Source organism: Pistacia vera, unplaced genomic scaffold (genome assembly GCF_008641045.1).
Source record: "Pistacia vera cultivar Batoury unplaced genomic scaffold, PisVer_v2 Contig320, whole genome shotgun sequence".
NCBI lineage: Eukaryota > Viridiplantae > Streptophyta > Magnoliopsida > Sapindales > Anacardiaceae > Pistacia > Pistacia vera.
The window spans coordinates 2794887-2813757 of record NW_022196136.1 but is presented as its reverse complement, the minus strand read 5'-3'; the positions used below and the strand labels follow the sequence as shown (position 1 = coordinate 2813757).

General features: G+C 35.8%; 1 protein-coding gene across 1 annotated transcript; it reads left to right on the top strand.

Annotated features, from left to right (window-relative positions):
* Window positions 1-8672: 8672 nt before the first annotated feature.
* Window positions 8673-10303, top strand: LOC116137141 (cytochrome P450 71A1-like). Its single transcript, XM_031422828.1, has 2 exons — window positions 8673-9620; window positions 9698-10303. Exons 1-2 carry the CDS (start codon window positions 8673-8675, stop codon window positions 10301-10303), a joined length of 1554 nt encoding a protein of 517 aa, XP_031278688.1.
* The last annotated feature ends 8568 nt before the right edge of the window (window positions 10304-18871 follow it).

The window sequence follows — 18871 nt, the reverse complement described above, 5'->3', positions numbered from 1 at the left end:
CAATTACATTGATGTCTTTAAACTTTCAACTACATTGATGTCTTTTATATTTTGAGTTGTGATGAATTAGATTGATATAAATTACTTAATGTTCCGATACAAATTCTTTTCGGATTTGGGAGGGAAATGAGTGAGGTAGAAATATATCCCAATCATAGACATTTCGAAATTAATTAACTTAAAGATAGCCATGGTACCAAACAATTACGTATATGAGCGACCACATATATCTCTTAAACGACCAAGAGTTTTCCACAAATGATCGCTTAAACGATCTAAAATCGCTTAAACGACCAAGAGTTATTTTACGAAGAATCGCTTAAGCGATTCATAAGATCGCTTAAGCGATCATACATCTAGGCAGATGTTGATTCTGCCTCGGTAAAGATCGCTTAAGCGACCAAGAGTCTTTCCGAAGAATCGCTTACGCGATACAAACGGATCGCTTAAGCGATCATAGATCTGGGCAGAAGATTCTGCCTGGAAAAAGATCGCTTAAGCGATCTGAAATCGCTCAGATCGCTTAAGCGACCAAGAGTAAAAGCCAGGAATCGCTTAAGCGATAGGTAAAGATCGCTTAAGCGATCATAGATCTAGGCAGATATTGATTCTACCTCGGTAAAGATCACTTAAGCGATCTGAAATCGCTTAAGCGACTAAGAGTAAAAGCCAGGAATCGCTTAAGCGATAGGTAAGGATCGCTTAAGCGATCATAGATCTGGGCAAATGTTGATTCTGCCTCGGTAAAGATCGCTTAAGTGATCTGAAATCGCTTAAGCGACCAAGAGTCTTTCCAAGAATCGCTTACGCGATACAAAGGGATCGCTTAACTGATCCGGGCAGATGATGTTTCTGCCGCGAACAAGATCGCTTAAGCAACCAAGAGTAAAAGCAAAAAATCGCTTAAGCGATACAAACAGATTGCTTAAGCGATTATAGGTCTGGGCAGATGATTCTGTCTCAGTAATGATCGCTTAAGCGATTTCAGATTGCTTAAGCGATTGTCCGTGTATTCTTTGCTCATAATCGCTTAAGCGATCGTAAATCACTTAAGCGACCAAGTGTAAAAGGTTAGGATTGCTTAAGCGATATCATAAATAACACTGGATCTCTTAAGCGACTAAGTCTAAATACACAGGATCGCTTAAGCGATATAGAAAATCGCTTAAGCGATCCTGTGTATTCAGATTTTATTTATTATATTTCAGAAGATCGGTTAAGCGATTAACGCTATCTTAAACATATAAGGTGTATGATTCGTTCTCAGTAGAACATGACCGTTATTGTATTTTAATTAAACATATAGTTCTTTTACGTCAATATGAAATATATAAGGTGTAGGATGTTTACGTCTATGCTAAACATATAGGGTTTACGATTCGTTCAATGGACCATGACCATTATTATATTTATATTAAACATATAGTTCTTTTTGTTTTGCATAAACAAAGAAAGAGCGAGAAGTACCTCATGAAGTTTGAAGGGTTTAAGAGAACTAGGTAACCATGCTAGGTTAACATCTTTATTTTCTGAGAAAAGAAGAAGAATATATGTTCACTAAGCTTGCGTGGTTACCTTCAACCCTTCAAACTTCATGAGGTACTTCTCGCTCTTTCTTTGTTGTAAACAAAAAAAAAAAAAAAAAAAAAAAAAAAAAAAAGAACTAAATGTTTAATATAAATATAATAACTGCCATGGTCCACTAAACGAATCGTACACCTTATATGTTTAAGATGACATTAATCGCTTAACCGATCTTCTGAAATACAATAAATAAAATCCGAATACACAGGATCGCTTAAGCCATTTACGATTCGTTCAGTGGACCATGACCGTTATTATATTTTTATTAAACATATAGTTCTTGTACGTCTATATCAAACATATATGGTGTATAATGTTTACGTCTATATTAAATATATAGGGTGTACGATTCGTTCAGTAAAACTTGACCGTTATTATATTTTAATTAAACATATAATTCTTTTACGTCTATATTAAACATATACGATGCAGAATGTTTACGTCTGTATTAAACATATGTCCATAAACTTGGAAAAGAAATATGGCAGTAAATTACCCTTAATCACTTAGGCGATCCCATCTATTTAGCTTTCGTCACTTAAGAAGGTTACAACAGTTGTGCTGAAAACCTTATTGTGATAACAGGAGCCATTGTTAATAGTCTAAAAGTTTCTGAAAAATTCTGGCAATCTCTTGGTCTACAGAGTGCAGAGCATATTATTACAGAGTTCAATTTTATATATCAGTTAAGCGATCCTATATACATAAGTCATGATTTGCTTAAGTGATATCTCGCATCGCTTTAGCGATCATGCCTAATTTCCTTTGTATTGTACAATAATCTTTCCCGTCTATTTGTTTAATTATTTAGTAAATATTAGTTTATTTTTTAATTACTTTTAGACCCCTTAAGTTTATTAATTTCATAAAAACCGGCAGGAAAAATTTTAAAATTTAACAAAAACAACACCACCTACCCACCACCGCCGGAATCTGGCCAGAAAACGGCGTTACGACGTAGACCTATCGGATCTAGCTCGTAGGGCGTTGATATGGCCTTTTTCGGTCACATCGACTGCGGATCTGACTAGAAAAGGCTAGATCTATGGCCAGATCTGGCCGTCGACGGAGATTTGGCCATTGTTAATCGACAACGACGACCATTTCTTTGGCCGTCTATAACGGCCAAATCTAGCATTTTCCAGCCAGATCCACAGTGGATCTGGCCGAAAAAGGCCACATCGGTGAATTACCGGCTAGTTCCGGTCATTTGTAGGCCGTGGCGACAAATTTCGGCTACCACGGATGGTGGTTGCCGGAATCTGACAAGTATGGGTGGGTGGAGGTGTTTTTGTTAATTTTTAAACTTTTTCCTAGGGGTATTTATGAAATTCATAAACTTAAGGGGTCTTAATTAATTAAAAAAATATACTTGAATCCTATAACCATATGCTCTATAGTCTGTAGACCATGAGAGTACCAGAATTTTTCAAAACTTTTTCACTTAACAACGGCTCCTATTATCACAATAAGGTTTCCAGCATAACTGCTGTAACCTTCTTAAGCAATCGCCTGCTAAATAGATGGGATCGCTTAATTGATTAAGGGTAATTTACTACCATATTTCTTTTCCAAGTTTATGGACATATGTTTAATATAGACGTAAATATTCTACACCATATATGTTTGATATAGACGTACAAGAACTATATGTTTAATTAAAATATAATAACGGTCAATTCCACTGAACGAATCGTACACCCTATATGTTCAGAGTTCGAGCAAGAAAATGGTTTCAGAGTTGAGATACGGATAAAGAAGAAGACGGTTAAATTTTCACTTGGTCGATTAACCGATCTACGATCGCTTAAGCGATCATGTGATGGGCAGAATCAATATCTGCCTAGGTGCATGATCGCTTAAGCGATCCGTGATATCGCTTAAGCGATTCTTCTCTTTTTCACTTGGTCGATTAAGCGATCATGTGATAGGCAGAATCAATATCTGCCCAGGTGCATGATCGCTTAAGCGATTCTTCTCTTTTTCGCTTGGTCAATTAAGCGATCATGTGATGGGCAAAATCAATCTGCCCAGGTGCATAATTGCTTAAGCGATCCGTGATATCCCTTAAGCGATTCTTCTCTTTTTCACTTGGTCGATTAAGCGATCATGTGATGGGCAGAATCAATCTGCCTAGGTGCATGATCGCTTAAGCGATCCGTGATATCCCTTAAGCGATTCTTCTCATTTCACTTGGTCGATTAAGCGATCTAGCCATCATGTGATGGGCAGAATCATATCTGCCCAAGTGCCACGACGCCTAAGCGATCCGTGATATCTTAGGCAATACATACTTTTTCATCTTTTCTCCTGATTTTTGACCAATTAAATTTACAACACATATTAATTTCATACTTTCTCCTCAATTTGCAACCTAATTCCAAACTAAAATCACCAACCAACAATATTTAGGCCATGTAACAAGAATACTAAATATAAAGAATTATTTATTCAAGGTAACAATAAAATTGAAAACATCAATAATTGAAAACAATAACTCACAACGGTTGGCCTTGGAACTCCCTGAATTTCATCCTTCTTCGATCAATTTTCAGGATTGCATGTGATTACTTCTGACAACTGCTTCTCTTGTGGCCAGGTTGCTTGCAAATTGAAACTTATTCATCTTTCGAGGAACTCAGAGGCTGATGGAATGCGCTTAACTCTTTTTCCCTTGCTGTCTTCTGAATGGCGGATGGATGATAATGTCAGCCAACTCTGGCGACACTACCCACTGCTCTTGGGGTATGGATATATCGTTTCTGAATAAGCTAGCATGTAGTGATTTGCCATATACAGAGGGGAGCAAAGTTCCATGAAATTTGAACTAAAATTCGGCTTCCGTTAGTGTTTCAGTGCGCTAGTGCATGAGGACAAGGTAAACATGAATGTCAAGCACTTTACAGCTACAAGTTTTACTAACAAGATTAACTAGGGCATCGGACCATAGTCGCGCACAGTGAACTCTTGAGAATTAAGAAGATAGACAAACAATGCATTTGACAGTTCCATACGTTCTTGCAATAATTTTTCAGCTGACGGAACAAGGGTTATAGTAAAATTATCTGACTCCGTACGACGCTCATGGAACCACCATGACAATGTCCTCTGGATTGCATCAAAAAGTGCAACTATTGGAAACTCTCTTTCTTTAGCAACTTCGAATTTATGGACTCGGCTATGTTCGTGGTCAGACATCAAACTTTTTCCAGGAAAGTAAGCTCTACTCCATCGCTCAAACCAACATCATGCTCAAGATACTTAGCAACTCTATCATCCTTGATTCGGATTTGCTAGAAATGCTCCTCAAACTCATCAACCCGATAGATAAGTTTTGCTGCCATGTAGTATGCCTGAAGAAGGCCACACACTTAAACTTTGTTTTATGTTCTCACCAAAGTGCCTCATACAGAATCGTGATATGCTTGAGGGAAATAGTGGCAATTCACTTCTTTATAGAGTTGTGCCTATCAGAATTATGCACAACTCGTCACTGTCAGGCACTATGTACGTAATTGCTGAAAAAACCAAGTCCACGACTTGTCATTCTCAAAGTCAACCACAACCATGCAAGAGGATATGTGTGATTCTTGCTGTCCTATGCAATGGCCACCAACAATGTCATCAACAGCCAATACCTTTCTCATGTTTACAAAACCCCTTTATAGCAGAACCGTAAGCAACAAAAAAATATTTAAACATCATATTCCTGTTCCACTTCAAAGTCGTCTTGCTACTTCGTTTGTCAACCCAAGCATATAATGATACGCTTCTAATACTGCGTACCCGTGCTCTGTTGTGCCACAAAATCTTATGCACGTTATCTCCCTTTCCAGCATTTCCAGTAACTAACAATACATCCCAACTCTGTGCGCACAAGTCTCTGAATCTCTTTAGGAGATGGACATTTCCCTTCAATGAACTGACTTTTGACAAATTGTCCAATAACATCAGCGGAGGCTTGTCGATGCTCACCTGAAATATGTCTCAAACCACATGTGTGCTACAGGTAATGTACTAAGAATAAATTTTTCGGACTCACCAACTTCTACATAAACCCGCACTTGAACTTTCGGTCAGACATGCAACCGTCACAACCAATGAATTTGACTTTTTGGTGATGAACTTAAAATTACCTCTCACCGCAACAAGTTTTAGCTTCCCACACTTCCTCTTTGTTGTCAAATAAATACCCTATGCGCAACTCTGATCCATCCGTAAAAACATAGTGTTCAACTACTACCTGCAATTGCCCCCTCTGAACCTGCAAAAACGACCATAGGTTCTCTTCCCCACAAACTACACCCTCTGCATAATTTTTATTTAAAGGAATCTTACATCTACGGGAACATGTACGGGGTCCTCCTCCTCAACATTTTCATTCTACCGCCCATGACCAACCTCTTCTACAGTGTCCTCCTCACCACCCAATTCACCATCTACTCTTGATTTTTCAACTAACAAATCATGCCCTCATGTTCAAATTAAAACGAGGCAAATCTCCGCCAACTTCCTGTTATCCCCTCCTTAGAACCAACTTCCAACGGTTTTCCTATAAAGAAAACCTTAAAATGCCTCGAACCATTATCGGCCACATCAATCATATATAACTTCACTTTCATCCGACTTAATATAGTAGGAGGTACCTTATAATGTTTAGGAACTCTGCTTAAAACATACTTCACAACTATATCACTACGTAAGCAACTCAACACCCCTTCTAATTATTTCATCAATCAACTCATCAAAACTAACCTCTGTGCTCACAGCAATTGGTATAATTCTTTGCTTTCCCAATCCACTTCCACCTACTTTCTTCCTCCACCCACTACCAAAATATTCAACACCCAAAACAACTTGTCCCATGTCTAATAATAGCCAACTACCTATAATGCAAGAAAAAAATATTCTTAACTATGTACAAGGGTTGAAATATTTTAAAAAGCATCTGCACAGTCGCTTGACAGATCTGCCGTATCGCTTAGTGATCTGGTATATCGTTTATTGGATCGCTTAAACGATTAATGGATCGCTTAAGCGATCCAGTGTAAATAGGCATGATCGCTTAAGCGATATTATGTCATTTACTGATCGCTAAGCGATCTGCTGCTATACACCAGACTTTAGACGCTTAAGCGATCTTTACAAACCTACCAATCGCTTAAGCGATCTATCTGCTGCATACCAGACGTACCAGACGCTTAAGCAACCATCATAACCAGAACACATTTTCAGTCATCTCCACCTACAATCGGTGCTACCACCCAGCTACCCACAATGCAAGAAAATTTTTAACAAATTCCACTCCTTTCAACGTTCATTACATCAAACACAACCCAACAACTTAAACAACTAAATCAAAATCATAACTCAAACCCAATCCATCATTAAATCTTTGTAAATCAAAAGGGGATACACATAGCTGGATCGCTTTTCAGCAGGAGGAGGAGGAGAAGGAGGAGGAGGATCTGTGTTGGAGAAGAGTTAATGGCGGAGGAATACGTTAAAGTGGCAGGAGGAAGAGGAAGAAGGTGTTTGGGTTGTTTTGCAAGATTTTCGACTCTTTGGAGACTTATTATAATTTTTAAAGATTACCCAATTATTCATTAATCCTAATTAACCCCTAATCATGTTTAATTAAGCTTAATCAAAACAAAGCCATTTAGTTAAAATTTACAAACTCTATAGCCTTTTAATTAAATTTTGTTTAATGGTCTTTTAATAAAATGCCCCAATTGTTCCCACACAGACTGTGGATCATTTTTCCCTCTTTAATTTGTGCTGGAACTCTCTCATTCCTTTGCTCTTATAGCAAATTATCTACTGTATACTTTGTACTAAAACATTGGCTGCTTAACTAGTAAATTAAAACCAATTTGTCAACTATACTTGCAAGTGGGTTAAGAAACAACAAAATTGGAGAATAATGCAGGATTTGAATCCTCTATTAATCTATTCTTATTCTTTCAAGGATTTAAAGAGATGTGAGAGTTAATTATTCAATGGTTGTGATTAATTATTTCAATTTTTTTTCTTTCAAATGGTCGACGGCTTTAAAATATTGTTGACATGATTATCAAAGATGCCATGAAAGATCACTACCGACAATTCCATTAGCAGAAGAAAAAAAAAAAGACTTTAAATAATTATAATTGAGGTGTGCGTGGTAGATATATTTGCTCAACAGCAATATGCCGGTCAATTGTTTTTCTCCAAATAAGCATGAGCTGGATGATAAACGATCCTGCTTCTACAGATAAAGTTTATTTTTAATATTAATTTAACCTTACATGCAACTTGATCAAAATCATAACTATACGAATTTTGTTTATATATCTATCATATTTCAATCTTTAAAACTAAAAGCTTATTGAATTGCAAGCTGCCATTCTTCTTCATTTTTTTTTTAAATTATTATATATATGTTTTATGTTTATTAACCCTCATCCACCCATCCAACTTCCAGAACACTATAGATGACAAGACTTTAGGTTATCTTGAAGTCTTATTATCTCTAATTATTTGAACAATTAGGTGTATTGGGTGTTCAATTATTTGTTTCTTGTTATCTCTAACTATTTGTTTTCGGGTTCAATTATTTAATATTGACATTCTCCAAACTCTTGGATATTTTCATACCAAAATCTCAAATTTCACAAACCAATTGGTCTTTCGGCTCCCACAAACTTCCTGAATTGACATAAAAAAATTACATAAAAAAAGCACTTCATGTTTTTTCTTTGTTTTTTTTTTGTTACAAAAAATTACATAAAAAAAGCACTTCATGTTGTTATTTAATATAGGGTTTAATGAAATAACAAAGTTCTTTGGAAACTTCAGAAGTAACGAAAATCTCTCTATTGTTAGTTTGCTGTTAGTGTACGGTTAGAGTTTATAACATGATAGGTGATTGAATTTTTACTTAATTACCCCTTTGCCATTAAATTACATAACCTGTCTACTACTTTAACTAGCCAGCTGTTTTATTTGCTGAATATGGCGCTTTGTCTCTATGGAGAATAAGGTCCAAGTTATAAGAGCTCTTAGATCGAAGCATAAGAGAACCGAACAAATTCAAAGAGAAAACCATGGCTCTAGGTTATTTGTTTGATCAATGGCGGAAAAATTTGTATACAACTCTTTTCTTTCCTATCTTATATTCTCTTCTTTTTCTTATCATTTCCCTTCTGTATTATTTTGTTAAGCTCAATAGAAGTTTGAAACAACTAAATTTACCTCCATCACCACCAAAGCTACCAATAATAGGAAATTTACATCAGCTAGGCACTCTACCTCACCGCTCTCTGCAAAATCTATCTCAGAAACATGGTTCTCTAATGTTGTTACACTTCGGCTCTGCTCCAACTCTCATTGTTTCATCTGCAGAAACCGCGAGAGAGTTACTGAAGACTCATGATGCTGTCCTCATAGAACGACCTAGAACAAGGGCTGCTCGTGTTCTCTTCAATGGATGCAGTGACATAGCTTTTTCTCCATACGGTGATTATTGGAGAGAAGTCAAAAGGATTTGTGTTCTTAAACTTTTGAGCAAAAGAAGAGTGCTAGAATTTCATTCTGAGATGGAAGAAGAAGTTGCAGATATGGTTGGGAAGATTCGGGTTTCATGTCTCAATGGGGCTTCCATTAATTTTCGTGAGATGCTAGTTACTGTATCTAGCAATATAATTTCAAGATCTGTTCTTGGTCAAATATATTTAGGGGAAGAAAGTAATAAAAGCTTTGGAGAGTTATCAAGGAAGGCAATGGATCTAATAGGTGCTTTTTGTTTTGAAGATATGATTCCAGCATTGGGATGGATGGATGTTCTAACTGGTTTAGTCGCAAATTTGAAAAGAACTTCGAAAGAATTGGATAATTTTCTTGATCAAGTGATTGAAGAACGTCAAGTTTTGAGCATTGAAGACCGCGAGGATCATTATAAGAAAGCTCTTGTTGATATTCTTCTGCATCTTCAACAGGATGATGACATGCTAGACTTCAACCTCACTCGACAAAACATCAAAGCAATCTTACTGGTATCTCTCTCTCATTATCATAAATAAAATTTCACATACACATGCAGCTAAACTATAAAATTCTCGTTGATTTACAGGACATGTTCACCGGAGGAACTGATACTATTTCAGCAACCATAGAATGGGCAATGGCAGAACTAATTAAAAATCATAGTTTGATGAAGAAAGCCCAAGGAGAGGTAAGAAGAGTCATCAAAGATAAAGCAAGGATCGATTTTATGGACATTGCTCAAATGGAGTATATAAAATTTATCATCAAAGAGACCTTGAGGTTACATGCTCCAGCTCTGATTTTTAGAGAAACATCAGCTAGTATTAAAATGAATGGCTATGACATTCCTCCCAAAACAAGAGTGTTGATCAACACGTGGGCTATTCAAAGGGATCCGAAATTATGGGACAGGGCCGAGGAGTTTCTTCCCGAAAGGTTTGAAAATGACCAGGTTGATTATTTCGGAGGCCAAGACTTCCAATTTATAGCATTTGGTAGTGGGAGAAGGAGTTGCCCAGGAACATCATTTGCAACTGCAGAAGCTGAATATGTGTTGGCAAATTTGTTGAATTGGTTTGATTGGGAATTACCAAGTGGCCAAAATGGGGAGAACTTAGACATGAGTGACATTTTTTCATCAGTTTTGCGTAAGAAACTGCCTGTTTCTCTTGTAGGAACATTGCATCATTAAATGTAAGCAGTCTGCAAATCTCCCTTTTTGTATTTATTTATTAGTGAAGTCACCAAGAAGATTAAAATTTTCTCCCATGATCTTATGGAAAACTTCTGTAGGTAGATAATGATCTTAGATTAAAAGAAGAGTAAACGACTTTTTCCCACCCAAATACAAATAGTGACTCAATTGACACTTTACTAACCATATACTTTTAAAATATCATTTTACTATTCAAATTTATATTCCGTTTTCGATTCTGGTGTCGTTACGACTCTACACCATCACTATTTTCTTTCTCAGTCATCACTCATCAATCAAAACCCCTCAAAACATACTTCTGCCGACTCCACCAATCGCTAGCAATCAAGCGATTAGAGTTTACGCAACCGCTCCTCTCAAGTCAAATTCTGATCGATTCCAACCACAAAAATCCAACATTTCACTATTAAAAGACTCATCAGTCTCCCCTCTTCAAAATCCCTAATAGCTTAGGCCGAATTTACTCTCTATTCGCTTTCAGAATATAAATTTGAATAACAAAATATTATTTTAAAAGTTTATGAATAAAAAAATGTCTTTAAACCATTACTTAGGTGGAAAAAATAGTTAACTCTTAAAAGTGAGATAAGGCCTAAGGTTTTCTTTATGGCACTTCCTAAATAAGCGCCTAGATTTGATAGAGCTGGTCCAACCTGGGTAATATTTTAAAATTATTAATCATGCTTAGGCTATCTTGATATAATCGGGATTTTGTTGGGTGTCTGCTGATTACACAACAATCCCATGTGTTTAATCTAATAAAAAAACATGTATTAGACTAGGATCCTAGAAAAAATGAATCGGTCGACACTTCTCTTCCTTAATTAATTACTGGGCCCAAAGACAATAAACATATTCCCAGGCAGTGATTCAGTAATTGCGGATTAATATAAGGAAGAATTGATCAGTAATGAAACGATAACAAATTCCACTCCTTTCAACGTTCATTACATCAAACACAACCCAACAACTTAAACAACTAAATCAAAATCATAACTCAAACCCAATCCATCATTAAATCTTTGTAAATCAAAAGGGGATACACATAGCTGGATCGCTTTTCAGCAGGAGGAGGAGGAGAAGGAGGAGGAGGATCTGTGTTGGAGAAGAGTTAATGGCGGAGGAATACGTTAAAGTGGCAGGAGGAAGAGGAAGAAGGTGTTTGGGTTTTTTGCAAGATTTTCGACTCTTTGGAGACTTATTATAATTTTTAAAGATTACCCAATTATTCATTAATCCTAATTAACCCCTAATCATGTTTAATTAAGCTTAATCAAAACAAAGCCATTTAGTTAAAATTTACAAACTCTATAGCCTTTTAATTAAATTTTGTATTAAATGGTCTTTTAATAAAATGCCCCAATTGTTCCCACACAGACTGTGGATACATTTTTCCCTCTTTAATTTGTGCTGGAACTCTCTCATTCCTTTGCTCTTATAGCAAATTATCTACTGTATACTTTGTACCTAAAACATTGGCTGCTTAACTAGTAAATTAAAACCAATTTGTCAACTATACTTGCAAGTGGGTTAAGAAACAACAAAATTGGAGAATAATGCAGGATTTGAATCCTCTATTAATCTATTTCTTATTCTTTCAAGGATTTAAAGAGATGTGAGAGTTAATATATTCAATGGTTGTGATTAATTATTTCAATTTTTTTTCTTTCAAATGGTCGACGGCTTTAAATATTGTTGACATGATTATCAAAGATGCCATGAAAGATCACTACCGACAATTCCATTAGCAGAAGAAAAAAAAAAAGACTTTAAATAATTAAATGAGGTGTGCGTGGTAGATATATTTGCTCAACAGCAATATGCCGGTCAATTGTTTTTCTCCAAATAAGCAGAGCTGGATGATAAACGATCGCTTCTACAGATAAAGTTTATTTTTAATATTAATTTAACCTTACATGCAACTTGATCAAATCATAACTATACGAATTTTGTTATATATCTATCATATTTCAATCTTTAAAACTAAAAGCTTATTGAATTGCAAGTTGCTATTCTTCTTCATTTTTTTTAATTATTATATATATGTTTTTAGTTTATTAACCCTCATCCACCCATCCAACTTCCAGAACTACAAATGACAAGACTTTAGGTTATCTTGAAGTCTATTATCTCTAATATTTGAACAATTAGGTGTATTGGGTGTTCAATTCTTTGTTTCTGTTATCTCTAACTATTTGTTTTCGGGTTCAATTATTTAATATTGACATTCTCCAAACTCTTGGATATTTTCATACCAAAATCTCAAATTTCACAAACCAATTGGTCTTTCGGCTCCCACAAACTTCCTGAATTGACATAAAAAAATTACATAAAAAAGCACTTCATGTTTTTTCTTTGTTTTTTTTTGTTACAAAAAATTCATAAAAAAAGCACTTCATGTTGTTATTTAATATAGGGTTTAATGAAATAACAAAGTTTGGAAACTTTAGAAATAACGAAAATCTCTCTATTGTTAGTTTGTGTTAGTGTACGGTTAGAGTTTATAACATGATAGGTGATTGAATTTTACTTAATTACCCTTTGCCATTAAATTACATAACCTGTTCTACTACTTTAACTAGCCAGCTGTTTTATTTGCTCAATATGGCGCTTTGTCTCTGGAGAATAAGGTCTAAGTTAAGAGATCTTAGATCGAAGCATAAGAGAACCGAACAAATTCAAAGAGAAAACCATGGCTCTAGGTTATTTGTTTGATCATGGCGGAAAAATTTGTATACAACTCTTTTCTTTCCATCTTAATTATAAACAAAAAAATATTTAAACATCATATTCCTGTTCCACTTCAAAGTCGTCTTGCTACCTTCGTTTGTCAACTCAAGCATATAATGATACGCTTCTAATACTGCGTACCCGTGCTCTGTTGTGCCCCTCACAAAATCTTATGCACGTTATCTCCCTTTCCAGCATTTCCAGTAACTAACAATACATCCCAACTCTGTGCGCACAAGTCTCTGAATCTCTTTAGGAGATGGACATTTCCCTTCAATGAACTGACTTTTGACAAATTGTCCAATAACATCAGCGGAGGCTTGTCGATGCTCACCTGAAATATGTCTCAAACCACATGTGTGCTCACAGGTATATGTACTAAGAATAAATTTTTCGGACTTCACCAACCTTCTACAATAAACCCGCCACTTGAACTTTCGGTCACGACATGCAACCGTCACAACCAATGAATTTGACTTTTTGGTGATGAACTTAAAATTACCTCTCACCGCAACAAGTTTTAGCTTCCTCACCACTTCCTCTTTGTTGTCAAATAAATACCCTATGCGCAACTCTGATCCATCCGTAAAAACATGAGCTGCTTCACTACTACCTGCAATTGCCCCCTCTGAACCTGCATAAACGACCATAGTGTTCTCTTCCTCACAAACTACACCTTCTGCATAATTTTTATTTAAAGGAATCTCTACATCTACGGGAACATGTACGGGGTCCTCCTCCTCAACATTTTCATTCTACCGCCCATGACCAACCTCTTCTACAGTGTCCTCCTCACCACCCAATTCACCATCTACTCTTGATTTTTCAACTAACAAATCAATGCCCTCATAGTTCAAATTAAAACGAGGCAAATCTCCGCCAACTTCCTCGTTATCCCCTTCCTTAGAACCAACTTCCAACGGTTTTCCTATAAAAGAAACCCTTAAAATCTGCCTCGAACCATTATCGGCCACATCAATCATATATAACTTCACTTTCATCCGACTTTAATATAGTAGGAGGTACCTTATAATGTTTAGGAACTCTGCTTAAAACATACTTCACAACTATATCACTACGTAAGCAACTCAAATCACCTCTTCTAATTATTTCATCAATCAACTCATCAAAACTAACCTCTGTGCTCACAGCAATTGGTATAACTTCTTTGCTCTTCCCAATCCACTTCCACCTACTTTCTTCCTCCACCCACTCACCAAAATATTCAACACCCAAAACAACTTGTCCCATGTCTAATAATAGCCAACTACCTATAATGCAAGAAAAAAAATATTCTTAACTAATGTACTAAGGGTTGAAATATTTTAAAAAGCATCTGCACAGTCGCTTGACAGATCTGCCGTATCGCTTAAGTGATCTGGTATATCGTTTATTGGATCGCTTAAACGATATAATGGATCGCTTAAGCGATCCAGTGTAAATAGGCATGATCGCTTAAGCGATATTATGTCATTTACTGATCGCTTAAGCGATCTGCTGCTATACACCAGACTTTTAGTAGATCGCTTAAGCGATCTTATACCACATACCTAATCGCTTAAGCGATCTATCTGCTGCATTACCAGACGTACCAGATCGCTTAAGCAATCCATCATATCCAGAACACATTTTCAGTCATCTCCACCTACAATCGGTGCTACCACCCCCAGCTACCCACAATGCAAGAAAATTTTTAAACAAAATTCCACTCCTTTCAACGTTCATTACTCAACCCCAACCAACACACTTAAAAACAACTACATCAAATCATAACTCAACCCAACCAGCTTAAATCTTTGTGTAAATCAAAAGGGGAAATACACAGAGCTGTCGCTTTTTTCAAGCAGAGGAGGAGTAAAGGAGAGGAGGATCGGTTTTTGGAGAAGATGTGTAATGGCGAGTGAATACGTAAGGTGGCAGGAGGAAGAGGAGAAGGTGTTTGGGTTTGTTGCAAGATTTTTCGACTCTTTGGAGACTTTATTATCATTTTAAAGATGCCCATTAATTCCTAATCCTAATTAACCCCCTAATCAGTTTTAATTAAGCTTTAATCAAAAACAAAGCCATTTATTTAAAATTTACAAACTCTAAAGCCCTTTTAATTAATTTTTAGTTAACTGGTCTTTTAATAATGCCATTGTCCCACACAGACTGTGGATACATTTGTCCCTCTTTAATTTGTGCTTGGAACTCCCTCATTCCTTTGCTCTTATATCAACTTAACTTACTGTTACTTTGTACCTAAACCATTGCTGCTTAACTATTAAATATAAAACCAATTTGTTCAACTATACTGCAGTGGGTTAAGAAACAAACAAATTGGAGCACTACTGCTGATTTGATCCTCTATTAATCTTTTTTCTTATTCTTGCAAGGTTTAGAGATGTGAGAGTATAATTTAATTCATGTTGTGATTAATTATTTCATTTTTTTCTTTCAAATGGTTCGAACGCTTAAAATATTGTTGACATTATACACAGATTCCATGACGAATCACTAACCGACAATTCCATTTAGCAGAAAAAAAAAAAGACATTTAACTAATTATATGAGGGTGCGTGTAGATATATTTGCTCAACCCGCAATATGCACAGTCATTGTTTTTCTCCAAATAAGCATGATCTGGATGATAAACGAGCCTCTTCATACAGATAAAGTTTATTTTATATTAATTATTTTAACCTTACATGCACCTGTGTATCACAAATCATAATATACGACCTTTGTATATAGTCCTATTTCAATCATTGAAAACTAAAGCTTATTGAATTGCAACGGCTATTTTCTTCAATTGTCTTTTTAATTATTTATTAAAATTATTAAATCATGTGTTTATGTTTATTAACCCTCATACCATCCATCCACTTCCAGACCTACGAGACACAGACTTAGGGTTATTTGAAGTCTTATTATCTCTAATTCATTTGAACCAGTGTTGTAGGGTGTTCAATTTCTTGTTTCTTGTATCTTAACTATTGTTTTCGGGGTTCAATTATGAAATTGACATCTCTCCAACTCTTGGATATTTTCATACCAAAAATCTAAATTTCACAACAATGTGGTCTTTAGGCTCCCCAAACCTCCTGAATTGCGAAACTTACCTAAGCCTTCTTTTTTTTGTTTTTTTGTTACAAAAAATTACTATAAAAAAAGCACTTATGTTGTTTTAATATAGGGTTTAACTGACATACCAAGGTTCTTTGAAAACTTCAGAAGTATAAATAACGAAAATTCCTCTATGTTAGTGTTCGTGTTGGAGTTGAGTATACATGATAGGTTGATTTACTTAATTACCCCTTTGCCATTAAATTACATAACCTGTCTACTACTTTTAACTAGCCAGCTGTTTTATTTGCTCAATATGGCGCTTTGTCTCTATGAGAATAAGGTCTAAGTTAGTAGAGCTCTAAGCGAAGCATATGAGAACCGAACAAATTCAAAGAGGAAAACCATGGCTCTAGTTATTTGTTTGATCAATGGCGGAAAAAATTGTATACAACTCTTTTCTTCTCTATCTTATATTCCTGCTTTTTTCTTATCATTTCCCTTCGGTATTATTTTGTTAAGCTCATAGAAGTTTGAAACAACTAAATTACCTCCATCACCACCAAGCTACCAATAATAGGAAATTTACATCAGCTAGCACCTACCTCACCGCTCTCTGCAAAAATCTATCTCAGAAAACATGGTTCTCTAATGTTGTACACTTCGGCCTCTGCTCCAACTCATTGTTTTCTCTGCAGAAACCGCGAGAGAGTTACTGGACTCATGATGCGTCCTCAAGAACGACCTAGAACAAGGGGCTGCTCGTGTTCTCTTCAATGATGGCAGTGACATAGCTTTTTCCTCCATACGGTGATTATTGAGAGAAGTCAAAGGATTTGTGTTCTTAAACTTTGACAAAGAAGAGTGCTAGAATTTCATTCTGAGATGGAAGAAGAAGCAGATATGGTTGGGAAGATTCGGTTTCAATGTCTCAGTGGGGCTTCCATTAATTTCGTGAGATGCTAGTTACTGTATCTAGCAATATAATTTCAAGATCTGTTCTTGGTCAAATATATTTGGGAAGAAAGTAATAAAAGCTTTGGAGAGTTATCAAGGAAGGCAATGGTATCTATAGTGCTCTTTGTTTGAAGATATGATCCAGCATTGGGATGGATGGATGTTCTAACTGGTTAGTCGCAAATTGAAAAGAACTTCGAAAGAATTGGATAATTTCTTGATCAATGATCTGAAGAACGTCAAGTTTTGAGCATTGAAGACCAGCGAATCATTATAAGAAAGCTCTTGTTGATATTCTTCTATCTTCAACAGGATGATGACATGCTAGACTTCAACCTCACTCGACAAAACATCAAAGCAATCTTACTGGTATCTCCTCTCATTATCATAAAATAAAATTTCACATACACATGCCAGCTAAACTATAAAATTCTCGTTGATTTACAGGACATGTTCACCGAGAACTGATACTATTCAGCACCATAGAGGGCAATCATACTATTAAAAATCATAGTTTGATGAAGAAAGCCCAAGGAGAGGTAAGAAGAGTATCATCAAAGATAAGCAAGGATCGATTTTTGGACATTGCTCAAATGAGTATAAAATTTTACATCAAAGAGACCTTGAGATACATGCTCCAGCTCTGATTTTAGAGAACCATCAGCTAGTAATTAAAATGAGATGGCTATGACATTCCTCCCAAAACAAGAGTGTTGATCAACACGTGGGCTATTCAAGGGATCCGAAATTATGGGACAGGGCCGAGAGTTTTCTTCCGAAGGGTTGAAAATGACATGTGATTATTTCGGAGCCAAGACTTCCAATTTATCATTTGGTAGTGGGAAGGAGTTGCCCGGACATCATTTGCAACTGCAGAAGCTGAATATGTGTTGGCAAATTTGTTGATTGGTTTGATTGGGAATTACCAAGTGGCCAAAATGGGGAGAATTAGACATGATGACATTTTTTCATCAGTTTTGCGTAAGAAACTGCCTGTATCTCTTGTAGTGAACTTGCATCTAATGTAGCAGCTCTGCAAATCTCCCTTTTTTGTATTTATTTATTAGTGAAGTCATCCCAAGAAGATTTAAAATTTCTCCCATGATCTTATGGAAAACTTCTGTATAGATTAATGATCTTATAAAAGAGAGTAAACGACTTTTTACACCCCAATACAAATAGTGACTCAATTGACACTTTACTAACCATAAACTTTAAAATATCACTATTAATCAAATTTATATTCGTTTTCGATTCTCGGTCTACGACCACACCATACTATTTTCTTTCTCATATCACTCATCTAATCAAAACCCCTCAAACATCTTCTGCCGACTCCACCAATCGCTAGCAATCAAGCGATGAGTTTACGAACACCTCCTCTCAATCAATTCTCATTTCAAACCACAAAATCAACATTCACTATTAAAGACTATCATCGTCTCCCTCTTCAAAATCCCTAATAGCTTAGCGAATTTACTCTCTATTTCGCTTCAGAATATAATTTTGAATAAAAAATTTTTTAAAAGTTTATAAATAAATAAGTGTCACAAACCATTATGGGTGGAAAAAAATATTAACTCTAAAAGGTAGATAAGGCCTAAGGGTTTTCTTTATGGCACTCCTAAATAAGCGCTAGATTTGATAGAGCTGGCCAACCTGGGTAATATTTTAAAATTATTAATCATGCTTAGGCTCTTGATATAATCGGGATTTTGTTGGGTGTCTGACTGATTACACAACAATCCCATGTGTTTAATCTAATAAAAAAACATGTATCAATTAGGAGCCTAGAAAAATGAATCGGTCGAC

Excerpts from the sequence above, each read along its gene's own strand:
- LOC116137141 (XM_031422828.1), top strand. The coding sequence starts at position 8,673 with ATGGCTCTAGGTTATTTGTTTGATCAATGGCGGAAAAATTTGTATACA. Across the intron at positions 9,621-9,697 it reads ACATCAAAGCAATCTTACTG|GACATGTTCACCGGAGGAAC; the intron begins GTATCTCTCTCT and ends GTTGATTTACAG.